Below are 21,303 nucleotides of genomic sequence, written 5' to 3' on the forward strand. Positions count from 1 at the left end.
AATAATGCTTTACTTGCTTCTCTGCTTATACCTACGCTGGCTATTTTCATAATTATGAATGGAGGCTCTCAGGTGCTAGGCCTCCTAACGCCTCTGCACTCCCCTGCCCCACTGTGTAGGTCCACCATGCCTTACATCCCAGAAGCTAACAACTCCAAGAAACAGTTTGACAGAGAAGCTCAAATAAAGGGAGCCTGAGGGGAAAAGCATCTCTCTCTGTCAGTGATCTGGGACCAATTACAACGGCTCATCACAGACTCCCTGAGGATTATGAAACCTGTCTGCATCGCTGCCAACGTCCTCCTGCTTGGAAGCACTGTACTGCACTTGCCACAGAGCACTGAGATCACCCAGGACTTGCTTTTGGTTGGAATCTGGTCACTGGAGCCAAGGCTTTCTTCCTGCTGGGTAGGCTACCCTCAAATATGCCTCCACCGATCTGTCCCTTAGCCAAGCCATGAGCTGATCTGCTATGAGCCTCACCTGCTTTCTCAGTTTTATTTCTGCCTTACGCCACCTCCAAAACACTTGCTCAGAATATATGCCAGATTGCGGGGGGGGGAGACACAAGGACGACTATCATTATACAATGCAATACACCCAACTCAACACACCATATAAAAAGAGACATCTTGATACTGACGCAAGTGAAGTAGTTCTGACAAAGAGCAAGCAAGGTGAATTTAGCTAATTGGAACAGCATTTGTCCTGTCAGGACATGATACAGATGGCAAGCCAGTGAGAGACATTTGGCTGGGCACTGTTAGTGTTACTGCCGTTAATTTCTTGGAATGATAAGGAAGAGAAAAAATTTTCTATAAAATACTCAAAGGAAGTTATAGAACATCAACATTTAATACTAGGTTTGGATGAGCAGCTCCATCTCAAGCCTTCTGAACTACAGTCCCTGTTGTTGTTATTTTCTTTGATTCCAACATTTGTTCGGATTGTTCCCTAAATTTCCAGCTTATTCTCCAGGCTCGGAGAGCTTCCAGCTGTCTCTATGGATCCTGCACTCTCTATCAACCTATCTAAAAATATCAGCACCACTAGGCAAGTTCCTGCACTATGTTCAGTCGCAGCCCGTACAGCAGAGACAGAGGTAACAAAGCAGCATGTGAAACTAGCAGTGGAAGTGAAGATGAAGATGTTCCATTTCTGAGCTTACAGCAATTGTCACCGACTGAATCCACCTGCCACAGCATCATTTCAGGCCACAGCTCTTTCCTGAAATTCAGCTTTGACACAGTGTCTGATACAGTATTTGGATACTCTTTAACTGCAGGTCACGAAAATTATTTACACTGGTATGAAGGGACAGAAGGACACCTCTCAAGAGTTCAGTACCATTGTGAATCCTGTTTCCCATGAAGCATGTGCTTAGCTAAACTTGGCCTAGATTAAGGTATTGCTTTTCTAGTTATCATCATCTGCAGCTGGGAATAACGATCAAGTAATGCCACTGAATGAGGTTTCTGAAAAACATACAGCAGTTCTGCAGAAACTCAAGGATTACCCAAGTTTTTAAATTGTTCATTTATATACTATATACTGATCACAGTCTGACACACTGTTGCAACCATACACCACACCTCAGTATGAGTGTGCAATGGTCCAGCAGAACACATGTAACCTCTATTTCACCAAAATGAAATAAACACTCTGTTGGTTTTTTTTTTCCCCCTCTATCTATTTAGAAAAGAAATAAAAAGAGATTTTTTTTCCTTACATGCATACTTGAACAGGAAGATCAGAGTGAACTTTTATATCATTTGGTCAGCTACCACCATACCACTGACACCCAAAAGGAAGGAGTCCTTCCTACTTTTACCTTGACCCATGTTTAGTTCTCAGAAGCATATATTACATGGCTTATGGGGAAAAAGCATTACAGCACATAGCTTATTTTTTTTCCTGCTTGGGGATTTTTGTTGCCTTTTAAACATGTATCATTCATCCAGGATTTTAAATGTACACAGAACATGCAAGGTACTACAGTTCTGACACACAGCTCTAACATTTTTTCCTTATACTCAGTAAGCATGGTAGCTACGACTCCCTGCTTGCTTCTGCTTTGTTTTCTAAGAGAAAGAGCTAAGTGACAAATGTCAGCAACACTTCTTCAGTTATTGATACTGCCAGCATTTGTGTTGAGATTTTGTCTTGTACAGTTCTATAAATGTTGATGCCTTGGGGACAGAGGAAAAACAATCCTTCGTCTTAGCTCTATGTGCTCAAAGTTTCAACTGCCACAACCCAATTATTTCCTTAGAGTGAAAAGTATGGCCAATACCCTATTATCTTTCCAACACAAAAAATTCAACACAAGAAGATTTTCAATTTGAGTACTGTCAGATACATGGGTAAGTTTAACACAAACTATTTTCCCCTTGTAGTAAAGTGAAGCATGTCCTTTTCTGATAGAGTCATCAAATAATTTAGAGTGGAAGTGACCTCTGGAGGCCATCTGTTCCAATCTCCTCCTCAAAGTAAGACTAACTTTGAAGTTTTTCAGGGGCTTGTTCAACCGAGTTTTAAGAATTCCCAAGGGCAGAAATTCCACTACCTCTCTGGGCTACCTGCTCTACTCAGTGCTTTCTCACTCTTGCTGTAACACTTTCTCCTTATATCCATTCAGAATTTTCCTTGCTGCAACTTTTTCCTCTGGTCCTATCGCTGTGTTCCTCTGCGTTTGGCTCCATCCTCTGCATAATTCCCCTTTGGGTAGCTGCAAACAGCAATTAATTAGACAATTAGACTTCTCTGGTTTTGAGTCTGTAGCATGGTCTGAGTGTTCAGTCATAGCTTCAAAATGCATCAAGCAGAATACAACTGGCAAATAAATGACTAAAATGCAGTATTTATTTCAGAGTCTCTCTCTGTCTGATCTCTGTTCTGCCTACCTCACCTATTAGTTATGCATACCCTGTTAATTTCTGTCCTTTTGTCTCTGAAAGCCCTACAGATTTCTCTCTCTACTCGATTCCCCACAATGCATGTTACACCTTAAAGCTGCACTACCTTGAATTAATCCCAGCAAAACCCAAGCCCCATGTATTATTTCTTCCCTGCCTCACCTCAGCTACTACCTATCTACACATGTAATTTAAACATGATGTCAGTTATCCTATACTTCATGAAGTTCCTTAATACTGGTTCAACTATATGAAGGGTCCAAGGCCATGATTCAAGGGATTATCTGATATCACCCTGGCACTCCCAAGGAACTCACAGAATGCACCACACTAACACACTGAGTAAGCTTACAGTGATCAGCTCCCATTTGGCTTCAGACCAAACATTATCATGTGGAAGTTTACTATCTCATTCTCTGAACAAAAGCAGCACATTTGAGTCTCAAATTGAAAGAAGATTAAGTGTAAGCAGAAGATAAATAAATTCAAAGCAACTTCATTTGGGTATAAGAGAATTTGATGACTGGCAGCTCCTTCAAAGTGTGTGAGCAATTTTAATTATTTCCTGTTAAGCCTGACAGAACCCTTTCCACTTGTGCAGGCTTAACTCTCCCATCATCAAACACACCACAACACATGATGATCATGTTCTTTGGAGAAAAAAAGAACAAGAAACCCCTTACTTTTGACTTGTTGTTCAGGTGCTTTGATGTGTGTCACCATCCCTGGCATGTTTACGCTGTTCCTGTGCAGGTATTTCAGGAAGACATCAGCATTCCTCCGAGCCAGTGTGCAAGCCTAGAGAGTCAGCGGTATTACTTTCTTTGAAGATGCACACATATACATCCAGAAAGAGATGAAGGACCTTCCTCATCCGGCTTTTGTGCATTTCCCACCCTCTCCAATTTTAAAAAGCATTGTTTGTTAAATCCTTCTACAAGTAAGCCAACCCAAACACTAAAGTAGTTTTCCCAACAATTAACAGTTAATCCTTACTTATCTGGCAGAAAAAAACCCAAACAAAATGTTATTACTTTTTATCTGAAGATCCTGAAAAGCAATTACCTGCTCTAGAGCTTTCAGCATGACTCAGAGCTGACAGAGAAGTTTGTTTTGTGTATGTGTCATGTGCCACTTGAAGTTACTTGTTGCATAAACAGAGTGCATATGCCTATGTAATCATCTGGATATTCAAAAACATCCACCACTATTTTAAACAAAAAGTAAACACTCCACCGAAGTGAAACCAAAAGTGCCAAAATATTAAGACATGACCTTAAAATACTAAGACAAGGCCTTGAGAGCTTTCAGTCCTTGCCACTGTGATGCCAACACTCAGCTCAGCTGCCTTCTTCATCTTAATGTACACCAAGTACTACATATGGGCTGGCTGCCTTATTTTTAATAAGCAGAACATGTAATGCTATTTTAAAAGGTTAGATAAAGGTGGCATAGTTAGATCCAGTAACAGAGACACTAAGTCATTTCTCAATTTGTTTTAACACAAAGACTGGAAACTCACATGCCAGCTGAGAACAAAAAGACTAATAAAACTAAGTTTTATACTCTGATGTCTATCAAGGTGATGCTGGAAAAAGCCTTTGGTTAGAGGGTTAGTTACACTGCTTTGCAAGCATCCATTACACATTTATTCAGTATGCTCAATAACCCTCTTCACTAGGTTATTAGTTGGAATGAAAACTTTTCATTTATCTGCAGACTATTACATAAACCCAACTACTCCCAGATGCTTGTCTAGCAATTTCTTCCTTCTGTATTCTACTGTAGTCCAAGTACATCTGAGAGCTGCTCTGATGCTCGGGCAGCAATGGCACTATGTGACTGTCACTTCTCTTACAAAGCAGCAGCCCTTAAGGATTCTTTAGAATGACAGTGGCTCAAAGCAGTGATTCCCAATTCCTCTTCAGTCACAGTGGGAGACCTGACATCTATTGAAGTTCAACAGGAAATATATTTATAAAACTGGCTACAACTTCATGCACTTGGCAGTATTTTCCTAATCACTGTCACAAGCAGTTAACGTGCCATTTCCCAATCTTTGCAATCTGGGACATGACTGTAGCCTTTGAATGGCACGGCTGCTTTCCACATACACTTCAGCACTGTAAGAGTGAGCATTTGACTGCATGCTTTCCAAGACACAGAAGACCACAAAAAAAAAAGCAAACCCTACCTTTAGGAACGCCTCCTTCTGTTCCAGGTGTTTGCTTATCATGGGAGTAACATGATCTGTTTCAGAGTTGGGACCCAGTTTGTCTGCTCCCCCACACCAGTCTTCTTCTCGCTTGTATTCTTGCTCCAGGCTTTCCAGCACACTGCACACCTATCAGGAAGAAGGAATCAAACATAATTCAGTAAGACAAAACTTCCAAATTCAGGCCAACAAAAAGGAAAACCAATCTACCCCTTAGCTTCTGTACCTTAGCTTCTGGCATGTTTTGACTGGGACTTAAGAGAAGGCAATTAACTTTGGCTGTAGGTTTGCAAGCAGTGGCCTGCTTACATGGAGTTGCTCAGAAGGCAATCCCTAAAGTTGCTCATCTTTCTCCGCCTCTGTGACCGCATAGTGCAGGATGGGTTTAAGACATGACTGCAGAGGAAGCAACCTTGCCAACCTTGCCAACCTTCCCCCTAACTCTTCTGCAGACAAGTAGGATGAAGCTGATTTTTCTGACTGCCACACAAAAACCAGAGTTAGCGATCTGAAGTACTTCCATTAAAACCTCTGTGTAACTCGTTTATGGTTTAAGCAAAACTTCTTGACACAAGCAAAAATCCAACTAAGCACTTGTACAGTGTGTTTCGTCTTGAAAATGTTTTACAAAACTTTTCTCAATTAAAAATAAGAATCTGAGGAAGATTAAAAGGGAGAGTGACAGAAGAGGCAGATGAAGATTTGAGTCCTCACCAATAACCACTGCACTTTGGTAGTGTACCTTCTTTGAAGTTTGCTAATCGAAGCAAGTGTAGCCAGACCAATTACACTGTGGTCTCTTAGTAGTTGGTACAATTTGTCTACTACTCATTTATCATAGAATGGTTTGGGTTGGAAGGGACCTTTAAAGATCTCCTAGTTCACCCCCACTGCCACGGCCAGAAACATCTTGCACTAGATCAGGGTGCTCAAAGCCTCATCCAACCTGACTTTGAGCACTTCCAGGGATGGGGCATCCACAACTTCTCTGGGCAACCTGTTCCAGTGTCTCATCACCCTCATCGTAAAAAAATTTCTTCCTTATATCTGATCTAAATCTACCCTCTTTCAGTTTAAAACCGTTACCCCTTGTCCTGTCACCTACAGGCCTTGGTAAAAAGCCTTTGTCTTAAAAGACCACTTTATATACTGAAAGGCTGCAACACATGGCTTCTCTTTCTAAGGCAGCTTGTAAGAGGATTTGCTTTTTGCATTTTTTGTATAACCGCAGTTGTTATCAAATTAGTAAATATAAGCAAACCTAGTCAATCTTTTTTTTTAGGTAATGCTGTTTTATGCCACACTGAAGAATTAACCAAGGCAGACACAAATCACATAGCATTTCTGTACCTGTTCAGAAGTTTTATAGAAGGCAACAGAAGCATTCACAAGCTTGAGACGGTCCTCCATCTTCAGCATCAGTTGTTGCCAATGGGAAGCAACCTTCTCTGCACACTCCCGGATCATATCCATGTCATAGTGATTAGCCTGAAGCATTGCCTCTGCCTTCTGCTGAACCTGCAGGGCACTTTGATGCGTTTTCTGACAAGAGGTGAAAATTCAGGAGTTCAGTGGAACACTTCAGTTCATTTTCTTGAAGACCTCAAAGGCACATATTTCCACTGTGTCAATGATACTTCTATACACATGCACAAACACCCATTAACTAAAAATAACTGTCTAATATTAGTCACTGCATGACTTCACTTATGCAAATACAAAGGAAATTAAATCCTGTAGAGATTTATCATCAAATCAACGACTAGCAGTTTACAAGCAACAGCCACTGCATAGCATTAAGCCACACATGGCACATCTATGTTGCAATACACTTTGTTATAATTATGAATTTCAGGTTGATTTTTTTCCCTTCATGGTGAGGAGAGAAAAAGATGGAAAGGATGTATCTTCTTTTGGCTTGATTGCTATTACTGTCCTCACAGCTTTAACCGCATCCTTTTGCACGTTAGTAGTGAGCAAATGAAGGTGCAGGCGTGCAGGACAATACAAAAGACAACTTTCCATTCACTGTAAGCAAATTTTTAACTGCAGCTCTCTGTGTAAATGTATACTTGCCTGAAATCTGGAACCTCTAACTATAATAAATATTATTATATCCAAGTACAGAATGATCCAGAAAACTCAGAATCTAAGCTTCCTAATCATCTTTCCTTAAATTGACAAATGTCAAAAAAACCCCAAACCCCACAACTAGTGAGGGGGAAACACAAAACTCCACAGAATGGCAGACAAACATGAAAAGAGTTACTGCACAACAGACTACTTATGAAAACAGTTTTCCCAAACAATCATAGCTTTGGTTAATCTTTCAACAACAGTAAAAGTTCTTAAAAAGACTTGTGCTATATATAATCAATACCACCATAAGTCCCTCAATCACACATGTAATTTAATAATACTGCGTTCTAGTCAATCTTAAGATCTCTGCCTATTTTTTGCAGAGATATGACCAATCTGTTAAGTTTAGTTTGAAATCATGGCAGGAGGATGGACACACCACCACACACAAATTTCAGTGAAACCTACTGTCAAACAAAAATGGAAACATTAAAGGACCATATGACAATATGCAAACCTGATGTTTGCTGTTCCATTTATTCATAACTTTAACAATTAGCATTATACTGTTGTATTCTAACAAAGGGAAACCCCATTTTTGGTAAAATTGCTGTGAACAGACTTGTTCCATTTATTATATTTTTTTTATTCCTCTCCAATCAAAAAAATGGCTATCACTTTACAAAGATGCAAAAAAGCACCGAGAAGATCTGTTGACCTAGAATTGCAGCTCCAAAATGAATGAGAACAAAAAACCCACCTTCCCAGTAAGTGTTTTTATCTCTTTGCCATAAGATGATTTCAACAGCTTTTCCTAAACTCACAATATTGTAGCATAAACCAAACAGTCTGAGAAGGGACAGAAAAGATTAATCTCCTTACTGCAGTGCTATTCACAGAGACTCATGAACTGTAATACAGGACTTCTTGGCTATGGTCACTGAAATGGTGCTTTTACCTCTATTGCATGTTGAAACTGCTCATGTTCCCTCTGTAACTGTTCTGCCTCCTGCAACGAGCTAGCGGTGATAAGCCCAGCATTTAACATTGACTCCCCATTTCGGATCCAGCCCAAAACCTGTAGCAAAAGAGAAGACCATGAAACATGCAATTCCACTGCCAACCAGCAAGAAAAGCATCATTGCTAGGGACAAAGACATCTAGGGTCACAAGTAGTAGTGGAATTGATGACTAAATAATGTATTAATTATATATTTACAGTGAATTATATATTCAATAAACACAGTGAATGACATTCACTATAATTTCACTTAGCTGACAACTCCTATCTTTCATTCAATTACTAAAGGCTTGTGGTTTCAATTTATACTCTGAACAAGGTTGTGTTTCTGAATACCATTTCTGTAACCTGGAAAATAGGAACAAGCAATATTTGCTTAAGAGCTAGTGTCAGTAATGTAAATTGAGGACATGCAGCTTAGTAAAAAGTAAGCAAATAATTCTGAATATTCATGTTGAGAATAATGTGACCACTGAGTGTCTTCTAATTGCTTGAAGATTCTTTGTTTTCAGGATGTACCTTCTTTGACAAGTCCACTGAAAACAGAAGAATCCTCAGGTGGGGAGAAGCCTCAGGAGGCCACCTAGTGCATTCCTTATCAACAGAAGGAACATGCAACCTTAAGGCCCCTCCCAAAAGATCTGTGCCTTGTTCATTACTCAGGACTCCAATAATGGATATCCCACACTCTCACCAGACATTTTTATCACCGTAAGCCTTCTTTCTGAAGTCTAACACTCACATCTCTCTCGCTTTAATTTCAGCTCATTTTGTTTTTCCTGCCCATGACAGACAAAAAAACCCAACCCCAAACGTTTTCTCCCTCTTAGCATCAGCTTTGATTTTCCCTCTCTTTTCTCCCTCAAGAACATTACTTGATCCCCTCCTCTAGGCTCCTCTTCTCTTGTTGACCCCAGTCTCTTCAACCTCTCCGACACGAAGTTTGCCACCTAATTTTTCTCACTGCTTTTTTACGAGTTCTCTCCAGTCAAGAACCATCACTTTGATCAAAACCTTTCAAATACTGAGTAAAGCTGGGCATAATTCACATTATTCACTGTTATCTATATAACTTTTCTATGGAACTGCTGCCCAGCCAGTAGTTACCCCTGTGCTGTATTTGTTCAGCTTATTATTCCTGCCAGTACATCATGCTCTGTATTTGTCACTAATAAAATTCATATCCTTCTTACAGTGCAATTCTCCCATACATCAAGATAATTCTGAACTGTAATCCAGTGTCTTCTGATGAACTCAAATCCCTTTCCCAGATTCTTTTGCCTTTATCATCAAATGTAAAAGCATAATCTCTACTCTAGCATGTAAATTTTCTGACTGAAAACATGAACTAGTATCCAGACTTCTACAGATTTCTTTTTTTAAAGAATTTTGAAATCTGTTTTCCAATTCAGTCTCTTAACCTCTGTTACTGCGTATGGTTTTCCAGCAGGTTATCATCCATGGCGATGTAGTCTTGTATGACATTCTCATAGTAAGCTAGGGCCAGACAGACTTAACTAAACTATTTTAAAAGCTTTAATAGAAGGAAGATCTATGCCATCTGCTTTTTCACCTCCACACAGAATACCTGTTACCTTGTCAGGAAGAAACAGGATTTATCAAGGGGAAGCTATACTTAACTAATCTATGTTAGTGTTTACTCCTCTCCTCGTCACTGTTCAGGTTTAATAATCTACTTGTTTCAATATTTTTCCATGGAACTACGTTAAACTAGCTGATTTATAATCCTCCCTTATCTACTTTTGAGAAGTAGGTGGTGAGTTCCAGGCCTCCAGAATCTCATCCGATCTTCAGAAGTTTGGAGAAGATAAGCACTAATGTCTATGACACTGTTTCAGGCAGTTTTACAGGTATTCTAACGTGAATTCATTTGAGCCCAGTTGATTTGAAAATAACCAGTTTAAGCATACCTTCTCTAACCTTTTCCTACAAATTGATTTTACACCTTTAACCACTGGTAGTAATTATATTAACTACCAAATCACAGTTAGCTCTTAACACTTACTAAGTACCAAATCACAGTTAGCTCTTAACACTAAATACGCTCATCTAGTGATCCACATACGACACTATTATTAATGCTGCTGTGCCAGGTTATTACTAAGTGAATCAGGATGACATGATCATAATCACAGACTGAAAACACGTGTGGAAAACAGGTAAAGGACCTATTAAAACACAAATCCTTAAAAACAAAGGCATACGTGGTCTACATCCAAACTACACCCTAACATGTCTTTAACAGCTTGAAGTAACTGAGGTCTAGCCATTTTGACACAACGTCCATTCCCTCAGATATGCATCACAAGCTCACCTTTTGTCTTATGTTTACCCAGACTACAATATTGTTGTAATAGGAATGCAGTTTTTCCCACTTCTGCCTGCACAATGAATTGCTAACAAGTTTTTTTTTTTTTCCCCTGATAGCATGTATTTGAATACTTCTATACAAAACCTGCAAGTCTGTGGAAAAGAATAACTCTGCAGCGTAGATGCAGGACATGACAGCAGCCCCCAGATGTATACCTGGGTGCACATTCTGCTCGTCTGGGGAGAAGGTGCTGGGGTCAGGTGGAGCCTTGCAGGGGGGCAACAGCTCTGGCCTTGGAACAACCTCTCCTGCCACGAGGAGACACTTCCAGGTGATAGTGTGGGGCAGATGAAAGGGACCATGAAAGGAGCTGGGAGTCTTTAGGTTATTGAGACACTTGGGGGTTGTTAATACTCAAGGGAGCAAGCCCAGGTAAGCCTCAGGAGCAAGAGAAAGGGAAACTTCCAAGGGAACCAGATGCATCCAACAGACTGTAGAGAGAAACTAGGCTTGGAGGAAAGGATTTGTCTGTAAGAACATCAGGGGCAGAAGATTTTTTTAAATCCCTTTTTTATTTCTATTTTGTCTTACAAAAGCAGTTCTAAGCTCCCTCTCTACCTTACAAAATAATTCTTTCAGGTGTAGTGTAATAAAACACACCTTCTTAGGGTTAAAATATGTTTAGCCTTCTCCAGAGAATTTATGAAGAAGCATGCTTAAGCAGCACCAATTCAAAGCTCTTCTTGACTTGGCATCCCAGCATACAGAGCAGGTAAAGCTAGCAGAACTTGCCATTTCAAACACACTGATTTGCCCTCCTGTTTGTTGCAGGTTAGGGTGCAAGTGCAGAAGCTGGTGGAACTGAAAGGAGGAAAGCTGCCAGCAGCACTTTCCCCTTCCCTCTGCTCTGAGTCAAGGGGAAAACATAAGCGCTAGTAAATAGTGAGCCTGTTCTTTTTCCAGGACTGCTGCCCTCCACTGTTTATTGGCATGTTCCCATCACCTCACTGTTTGGGTGGATCACATATCCATCTTTCCCCTCTCAGCCTTCAGCAGGCTAGAAAAGCATCAGCAGAGCATCAGCAAAACTGTGGAAATGAAACTGAGAGTCTGGAACAGTTGAAATGGTCAAGCAGGTAGTTCCATAGATAAATGCTTGATTTAAGATTAGTTTCTTGGACCAATTTTTCATTCTAACTAAACATGATCATGAGACACACCTGCTTCATGCTGTCCTAGCTATGTTTTCATATCCATATGGCACTATACAGAGTGCCAGGACACTCTTCCGGAGTAGTATTTTGGGACAATCAGAGCTGAAGCACTGGACTGTGTTTGAACCAAGCTAAAAGATCTGCATGTGAGAACACAAGGCTGCTCAAGGTACTCTTGAGGGTACAAGCTTGTACTTGGTCCAAGTATCTGTACACTGTTGTACAGATATGAATATATAGGTATATACCCAAGAACATACACCATGATCAGAGCAGCAGACAATATTGCACTGAAAAAGCTTAATAAGCATAGTAAAACCAATGCATTTTGGAGCTTGGTAGAGATTTTGACCCAGGCAGATGCTGCATGTTAAGTAAAGCAAAGCATTCGATCTACAAAGTGAGTACGTGTGATTGCAGCAGTAAGTAATCCAGCCGCTATGTTTTAGGTGAGGAAAAAAAAGTTTGTTTGGCAAACATGCAAGTGAAGTTCTGGATGAGACTGGTATTTTCTGAACTATTTCTCTGCCTCTACCTACTCATATCCCTGCCCTGTATAAAATGGTCACATTTTCCTTTCCACGTTGTTTTTTCCACATACAGCTGTCCCTTCTTAGTTCAGTGAGCATCCTCTTCCCCGTGTCTGCTGAGGTTTTCCTACAATGCACTATTCTATCTGGTTTTGCCCTTTCTGCAGCTATTACACATCAGGTTGACAAGCAAATTCTTTGCAGGTTTTCTTTAAACCTCTGTTTGTCTTCTGGCCCTTCTGCTTCCTTCTAGTCCTGAGGCTTGATCTACTGCACCTCAACGCCACAAAGCAGAACTGGTACAGTCGTTAAGAGAGAAGCAACATTGGATGTTTTCATCTGCTTTCTGTGCTTATTTAGTAAGAATTCCCTGAACTTGAAGTTTCACTACCTAGTACTGAAAAGACTCCTTGCAAGTATTTGACTGAAAAACTAAGCTAGGAGACAGTTTGCTGGTCTCCATTACAGTAAGCTGAGAGATGAACCCTATGGAAAAATTCCTGCAGTGTTCCAGTCTAACCTTTTCACATGACTACAAGCTATATATTTTTTTTTTTGTGTGTGTGTGTGTGTGTGTGTGTGAAAATACAATAGCAGTAATGTCAGTTCGGCAGGAAAAATTCAAATGGAAATCTTGTTAAAATCCTTGCTATGGACAGTATCCCATCTACATAATAAGTATGCTTGCACGCAGTTCATCAACAATAAATCTGGCAGAAAATCATGGTAATTGAACTGGAAAACTATGTGTTCGATGCTTCAGGCAACAAAATACAAACAAGACAGACTGAAGAGGAGGTTTACTGTGTCATTTTACTCTAAGATAAAGCACCTGCTGTGACCTGCTGAGCTATGAAGTTTTTTGCAGTGAGAAGGAAACAGAAGATCATGCTTCCTGATATTTAGTAAAAGCTAAAATAAATCAGATGTGCTTTTCTGAGAAGGCAACTGACGTCACAAAACTAAAAGTTACTAGCCCCAAAGCATTCCAAAGGGGATCAAAAGAAATCCTATGAGAAAATAGAACATTTTGGTTTAGGTCCATTCAATTTTTAGGCCTTCAGATTGGGGAACTATTGCAGGTTAATCTGTACAATGAAAATCTGTAAAAGGACTTTGCAATACACAAACATTCTGTCAGCTACATGTTCATGTAAGTTTGTTTGAAAATTCAGGTCTATTATGGCATTTAATTCAACGTAAAGACCCACTCGACAGAGATGTGTACCAGGAATGTAAGTAGAATCCATTTTTTCTCCAAAATCCCTGTCTACTAAAAAAACCCACAGCTGGCTAGGATAGTATACTACCTATATCTTTACTGTAAGACAAACTCATTTTTTCCAGTGCTTTCTTAAAAATCTGAACTTGAGCTTCAGTTTCAGTCAGGGCTAGCAGTGGTTCAGAAATGTTACAAAGATCTTACAGAATGACCTACAAACCAAATACTAAGTGCATCATGGATATTTGTCTACAGCCTGTGATGTTCATCATCTGCTTGTATCTGCCAAAATACAGAACACTTGTTCTGCAAACACAGGTTTTAAACATGTGTCTCTTTCCTGTCACATTTAACTTGCTTACAAACAAAGCTAATGGAGCAAGCTACTCACTTTATTGTAGGATCACGCAATACAAATAACTATTTAACAGTGTGTCTTTGAAATATTACCCAAACACTATATTCTGTTCTGTAATTGAATATTATTTCAGTATGATGGGAATTAACAATTTCTTTTTCTTACTAACCCATCCCATTCTAACCCACTGATGTACAATGAAGGGATGAGACTGCCTCAGCCCGCATTCACACTCTTCATTTTTTCTTTCCTTTGCAAATGTGCGCTCTTTTCCTTCATCCTCAAGACAGTATGCAACTGAGTACAGAATCTATCCTGATCTGTAATAACTATCAACAACCATTACTCGCAAGAAAGGAGTCATTTGTAATTTGAATTTACGAACATGAACAAGCGCTAAGATGGATACAGGATAGTTCAGTAGAGTATGCAAAGGCTTGAACTAGAAGATCATATATTTGATTAACGTCTAGATTGCACTGACAGCAGACACTACCGGTCCCTTGCATTCCTTGAATTCAAGACCGCACAGAAACTTTGGGTCTGTTACTATAGAGTAACCAACCGCTGCCTGGAAATGCTTTGGGAACCTTCTGTTCTCCTCTCCTCTGCTACCTGAACCCCTTTTATATTACTTTGCAACTTGGGAGTTCTCATTCACAGTCTCAGGAGGAAGATGAATTTTTGTGAGAGCTCATGGCAAACAGAAAAAGGACAAGTTGCACTGGGAGCCTTTATGGGACATACTAAGACAGCAGACTCTAGTAGACTTCTGTGATGCTGCCAAGTACGAGGAAGATCAAAGCCACGTACCTCTCTAGCGTTTTGTTTGTTTGTTTTTTAAACTTTCACCTACTTCAGTGGTTTTGCCCAGAGCATCTCAAATGCACCAAAAGTTTAGGTGTTTATCAGATAAGGACCTCAAAACTTGCCAATTTATGGCCAGGAAAAGCAAAACTTCATTTTTCTTCTCCTGGAAAGTAAACCCTACATTGTCACCATTTGTGGATGTATTAGGTCAGCATTCAGGGAATGTCGCTGAACATTTTTACTCATCACCATGCAGATAATAAAAGTATGGATTATTTAACATAAGTTCAAAGCGCTCTACACTTCATATTCTTGACTTGTATCCAGGTAGAAATATGGACCATTAACGCAAGTTCCAAACCATGATATTAACCGAGGCTGGAGTTTCCTTGGTGCTCAATTCAAAGCCCCTCCCCACTCCCCACGCAAGACTTTACACAGGGGTCATTACCCTTCCACCTCTGTTCACGGGACCAGAGCCCCCCGAGAGGTGCGGAACAGCCCCGCGGGGGGCGCAGCCCACGCGTACCTGCTTGACCTCAGCCTGCAGGTGCCGCAGCTGCACGCACTGCTCCAGGTGCTTGCGGTGCTGCTCGGCCGCCACGTCCAGCTCCTGCTGCTTCTCGTGCAGGAACTCCAGCAGGTCCTGGACACGAGTTGCCATGTCCACGTCTCTGTCACAAAGCAGCTCAACGCCTGTAATCAGCCAGTCGTTTATAATGACTTACAAGTCTTCCAAAGACGAACAGCCCGCTCCCGCTGTTTTACACTTACTTTTCCAGTTCCTTCTCAAAGTTCAACTTAACCCTCTGAGCATTTGCTTAAATGAGCATAGTTTTTGCACTCTTTAAAAATGCCCCCCCCCCATTTTTTTAATTTGTTTTTGGAAGAAGCAGCCTGAGATTTACCCTAGGTGACTGCACACAGTCAAAAACATTAAGTGAAGGGGCATAAGAAACCAAAAAGGAAAACTTATTACTTAAAGCTGAGAACTGTGGCTTGAGTGCATTGCTCTGATTAACTATAAAATTAACGCCCTACTATCTTATTTTACTACTTCCTGAGTGGAATCCCTTTCTTAAAAACCTACATATTTTCAGGTGTTGCCAACTCTTAGATAAAAATTACATGCCATAATGACAACATTCTCATGAACACAAACAATTTGAGTAAAAAGGAAAAACGAAAGTCTCCAGTTTACAGTTAACCAGCATCTCTGTCATTGTCACGCATCCCATGGAGAGACAACTGGATAATTCTCATAAAGCCACTGCCCGGAATAGCATGAAGGAGCCATCTTACCAGATGCCTGCACTTCATTGACATACTGCAGCAGATCCTGCCCTTGGTGGATGACATCAAAGGTCAAGTTATTCATGGTCAGGGCTTTGTCTGCATGATGCTGGAGCCTCTGTTCTGCTATTGTAAGATCTTCAGTGTCAAAGTCATTCATCTGCTGAGAGAGCTCATCATTCCAAGACTCGAGGTCTGAAATTATCTGGGGCAAAAAGGAGGAAGACAATGTTAACTTACTCATTAGACAACACGTTTATTTTGAATGCCGCACTTACGACGCAGGTCAAGAACTTAAGTTGCTCGTTGTTAACTGACTTCACTGATCAGGTTCAAGTCATTCAAACATGGGCTTTTTCAGCATGGGTTTTAAAGAAGGAGAATCTCTTTGAGAACCACAACAGCCCTCTTCCAACCAGTGCTTGCAACACTATGGGTACCCTTGCCTTGTTTAAGGTACTCCTTCACCAACACATGGTTTGTGAAACAGGTGAAATTAAAATGTTTTTATCTTCACTTTTAAAGGAAAATGTTGATCAGAAGCATCTTTTCAATTGTACATACCACACCAAGTAATAATTCACACATCAAGTGTGAGCTTAGCTTTCAATTACACCAGTCTCAAGCTCCTTTACAAAAAACCAGCTCTACCCTTCTGTGAGCACCTTCAACTTTTGCCAGACAACTGAGAAGCACTACTTGTCACAAAAGGCAGGATATATAGTGAATGGAGCAAAACCAAAAAGTATTACTTTATTACAGCCTTACTGTAACGTCAGAGTTAAATTTACTTGCTGGAATCATTCAGCTGCACTTCAGTTTACTCTTCAATTCTGGAGTTTACTCTCAGCCATAAGATGTCCAGAAAAGGGTAGCTAAGGAAGCATTTTTTAAACACATGCACCACAACAGTAAGTCCTACTTGTCTGCCCACACAAACGCATTTTTCATATCATATTCCAGAACCTGGCTGAAATGTAATATACTCCTTTTAATTAGAATACAAAACTGTTTTTAAGACTAATAGATAATGCTTACAATCTCCATTGATCAAAGTGGATTGAGTTCTTATGGCACAGGTTTGATGCATCAGTTACTTATTCCAAACAAATCTGTTTGACACACTTATCCCTCAAGCCTGTAATCAATTTTTTTCCAGAATGTTCAGCAGAGTTTTGCCACAAACTACTGCAGTTCATTGGGAAAGCAAAATTACAGATAAAGAACCAAGTATGGCTTAGCTCCAGAGTTCGACGATTTCAGGAGTAGGACAAACCGATGTGAATGCTGCTGAATGACAGGAAAACACCTATTTATGCAGCAAGACACAGCAAAAAGAGGATCTGACTAAACAGGCATTAGCAACAAAGTAGCTGGCTGCATAAATATTTAACTGAAGTAATTTGTTGTCAGCAAAAGGAATATGCCACTACACTTTCCAAGTGGTTAATCAGAGCTGTGAAGTTTACTGAGACAGTCAAACTACAAGAGGAATTCCAGGAAAACAAGCCTTGTAGAAAAAAACAGTAATGAGGAGAAAGCAAAATTAAAACATCTGTATAGTTTCTGTAGTCAGCTACAATCTCTCTTGAAGGGTTGTTTCTATTCTGCTCATGACACCATAAAAAATGGACACATCAAACAATTATTTTTAAAATTGTGGCATCAGTGAGTTTACTTCCTGTTTTAAAGGTGTTCTGCAAAAATTTCACTTGATTCACTAAGCATTCAAGTTTTGCATCATGTCATGATAGGAAATACCAAACAATTCGGATAGGTATTTGCAATCCCAAACACTGATGAGCTAGCTCCACCCAAGTGAAAACAGGCAGGAACTCATGTTTCAGGGGTAACACTGAAAACAAAAAGGCTGATGGACAAGCGATGCAGGTATACAGGATGAGACCTTTAGCCACTGCTTAAAGCTTCTTTCGCCTCTCTTCCATGTGCTACACACACAGCCTATTTATGCATTATGAGTGGTTTCCCCTCTCAACACACACAGAGGCTTCCCCTCCCACAAAATGCTTCACAACTTGCTTTACTTCCCTTTTACTTGGTCCATGCCCAACATGTCTCATCACATCTCTTGACTCTTCATCTCCCTTTAAGTGACTTGAAATATTTCAGAAACTTCAAGTCTTCCTCACAGTCCAGCCTGAGATACCACTTACTTCCAGCTAACCCCTCTTCTGCTTAAAAAAGGTTGTGAAACTCCGCCATCAAAACATTGTCTTTCACCGTCTTTCTAAACACCAGTAAAAAGTGGATTGAGATTTAATGTGGCACATTTGTACCACTGTTATAAAAACAAAGCCAGTCCATCTCCCTTCAGAACAGATGCCAAAACCTTACCTCTCTTACTATCAAATTGAGTGGAAACATAGTAATAAACACCATAAGCTCACAATGGGAGACTGCTGTGTCTAAGCGTCAGTATTTTTATAATAACAGAATTTAAGTAGATTATAGTCACTATGTCCTCTCAGACTATCCTGAGATTCACTGTACCTGAGATGAACGACAGGTAGTTTGAAGAAGTCAACACCGTGTGTCACCTCAGCCAAGAGGTTTCAGTGGTACTCCCTCCAAAGAACAGCAACAACAGTACGCTTTATAACTTCTTCCCATGATATTTCATGCAACCCTGAGGTTAAGATCATGGCCCACAAATTGTTTAAAGTAGTCTGAAACACTGTACAAGAGCAAGACATTCCCTGTCCCCTTCAAAAGACCAGAAAGCCCACGATTCAAATAAATAAATAATGCCAGCCTGGTCCCGCATTCACTCAAAAGCTAAGAAGTCAGTGCACATCACAGCTAGGGTCCTAGCAAGGGCAGTAATCCTTACACTTTTGCAGCAGTAACTGGGTGGCTCAAGGTGATCTATTTCGGCCATTGCACCCACCGTGCAAATCCAAAACACATTCAGGGCAGAGTTAAAACAAAAATAACATGCATAAAGCCCATGCCCTTTAGGGCTTCCCCTGCAGTTCTGCTTTACAGGCAACACTTTTAGAGCGAGCAGGCTCCTATTTTGTTTTTACAGTTTTGTCAAGACAATTAGCATTAAACAAGCAGAACAAAGATGAATGACTAATAGACATCTAAAGCAACCGAATCACAAATTAATACCGCTCTCAGGAAATTAACAACCCAGATCAAACACAGGGCAACTACTTACCATAGCATGTGTTCAAGAAGTTCCTAGCGCAGAGTCTGAGCTGCCTGACTTTCCTAGCTTTTAACAAATGTAAAGGTAACACCGACAGGACACAAGGCAGAGTATAACACGGAAGGGATGCCAACTCTTTTGCACTGAGTGGGGAAGAAATAAAGAACCACAAGTCTCTTCTCAGAAGGGTCTAACTAGCATTCCTTGTACCAACTGAGTACTAACCATGACCTGGAAAATCCTACGTGTTGGGCAGAAAGAAAAAGGTAAAATGGGAAAGGGAGAAGAGTTAGGTCTCTGTGATCCAGCACTTTGCATCCTTGCCTTTTCAGCTGTATGACTTAACAGGCATCTTGTAAGTACGGTCCAAAAATAGAGTAGAGATAAAGCTGCGATTTGAAGTGTGTGGTATGCTTTATGTGGAGCCCTGATATAGGCCTCGAGGCATTTAAGTTACAGACAAGCAAAAATGCACAGACACAGATGAGACACACACATTTCAGGCTGCATACATTGCCACCATTGTTACCTACCTACTGGCTAGGTCCATCCTTGTGTTACTAATCACCCTAGCAAGGGACTCTTCGCACACATTTTGCTGCTTCTTGCCTTTAGTTAACACAGACATTCACAATAGAGTCCTTCAAATAGCTCCTGACCAACAGCACTTAAAAGCCTACCGAGGATAGAGAAGGTCAAGTTTATATGCCAAGAGCAAGGGGCAAAACAGAGATGGTGCTCCAGTTCGCAGCAATTTCAGAAGAGCAGGAGAATCTGAAAAGTTGCAGGATGAAAGACAGCAACTAGAAGAAACAGAGTATTTTGTCAGCAAATAATAAGGGAAGAGTAAGGACAAGAAGAAGACTAACCCTGCCAGCAAATCTCACCACTGTCCCCAGAAGCACAGCTGCACAGTATGATTCTGCAGTGCTAGTGCTAGGGGAATCCTTTGTCCCATTTTAGCCTGTGTTATTTTGCAAGCAGTAAGACAAGCTAGAAACACTACTCGTCTTCCAGAAAAATTGTCCTCACAGGATGCTCCCCTGAATGAACTGCCCCTACAGCCAAGTCTTAATTGACTGGGCCAGTCACACAAAATCCGGGACAAGGGAGGAGGTCAAAACAAGGTCTGCAAGTTCCTAGCTGGCATCTGGCTCCTCCTCACTATCATGTTACTTCAGCTGAGCTCCTGCTTTCAAACAACTGACCTGGAACTAGTCCCTGCATTTTCTTCCCGGAAGTTTCCGAACAGATGTCTGCCTTCAGGGAGAGGGGAAAGAGAAGCGTGCTTTTCTGAGGAAGCAGAGAGAGGACATGCTACAGAGAAGCAAAGCAATCAACATTTTGCTGAAGACACTCTGCAGCCAGGGTCATTTTGTTCCCTGAAGGGCTCCTTGGCAATCTTAGATAAGCACAATTTTTGTTTCCAAGCCATATAAACAGAATAGACCAACTCTTTAAACAAGGTAATTGGTACTTTGCTATACGTTTTATGTGCCAAAATGTAAAGCATGCCAAGTGTCAGCTTCAGAAAAAGCAAGACCTGTCAAATTAGGATATGCAGCTTTCCGCTGCAAAATTCTATGGCCATCACCAAACAACATACACAGAAGTACTACTATCTATACAGATGCTATCCTGTACTGAAGGACTAGAACACATCAGCAAAGCAGGGCTCCTGCAACCAGCCTTCTGTTATTGTAGAATACTGGTTTAGGTAACCTACAGCAGAGAGCAATCACCTAATCATGAACTTCACTCAAACCTTTAACCTAATTCTTCCATTAATTTTCTTGGTATAGGCCTCGCCCCCCATGGCTGCCATTTCCTCAATAAAAGTGTTCTGAGAACATCACACAGACCCCATCGAGCACTGCAGACCACTGCTGCAAGAGATTGTAAAATTGCTGACAATCCTATAAAAGGGGATACCTTCTATGTTCCTCCACATGTACCAGTCATCCAACTAATTATCACAATCACAATTCTGCCAAGCCTTTGCCTTGAATATGCAAGAGCTACTCTCACATAATCAAAGTAGCAACCTCCCCGCAGACTTGTTTCACCTCCTCAGTGTGAACTGCAAAATAGAGAACCTTCTTAGTCTTCCTTTACACCAGAGTTGTTATTACTGTAGAG

At 40.6% G+C, this 21,303-nt stretch overlaps 1 protein-coding gene across 1 annotated transcript in view; it reads right to left on the reverse strand.

Moving 5' to 3' along the window:
• The window catches only part of TRIO (trio Rho guanine nucleotide exchange factor), a 264,384-nt gene that overhangs the window by 98,164 nt on the left and 144,917 nt on the right, over positions 1–21,303 (reverse strand). The window contains exons 14-19 of the mRNA XM_075706194.1: positions 15,999–16,194; positions 15,226–15,392; positions 8,168–8,287; positions 6,481–6,672; positions 5,110–5,259; positions 3,599–3,713 (exon numbers count right to left, since the gene is read on the reverse strand). Of these exons, the coding sequence (XP_075562309.1) occupies positions 3,599–3,713; positions 5,110–5,259; positions 6,481–6,672; positions 8,168–8,287; positions 15,226–15,392; positions 15,999–16,194 (940 nt within the window). The remainder of the gene's footprint in view (positions 1–3,598; positions 3,714–5,109; positions 5,260–6,480; positions 6,673–8,167; positions 8,288–15,225; positions 15,393–15,998; positions 16,195–21,303) is intronic.

This window comes from Pelecanus crispus, chromosome 2 (genome assembly GCF_030463565.1).
Source record: "Pelecanus crispus isolate bPelCri1 chromosome 2, bPelCri1.pri, whole genome shotgun sequence".
Classification (NCBI taxonomy): domain Eukaryota; kingdom Metazoa; phylum Chordata; class Aves; order Pelecaniformes; family Pelecanidae; genus Pelecanus; species Pelecanus crispus.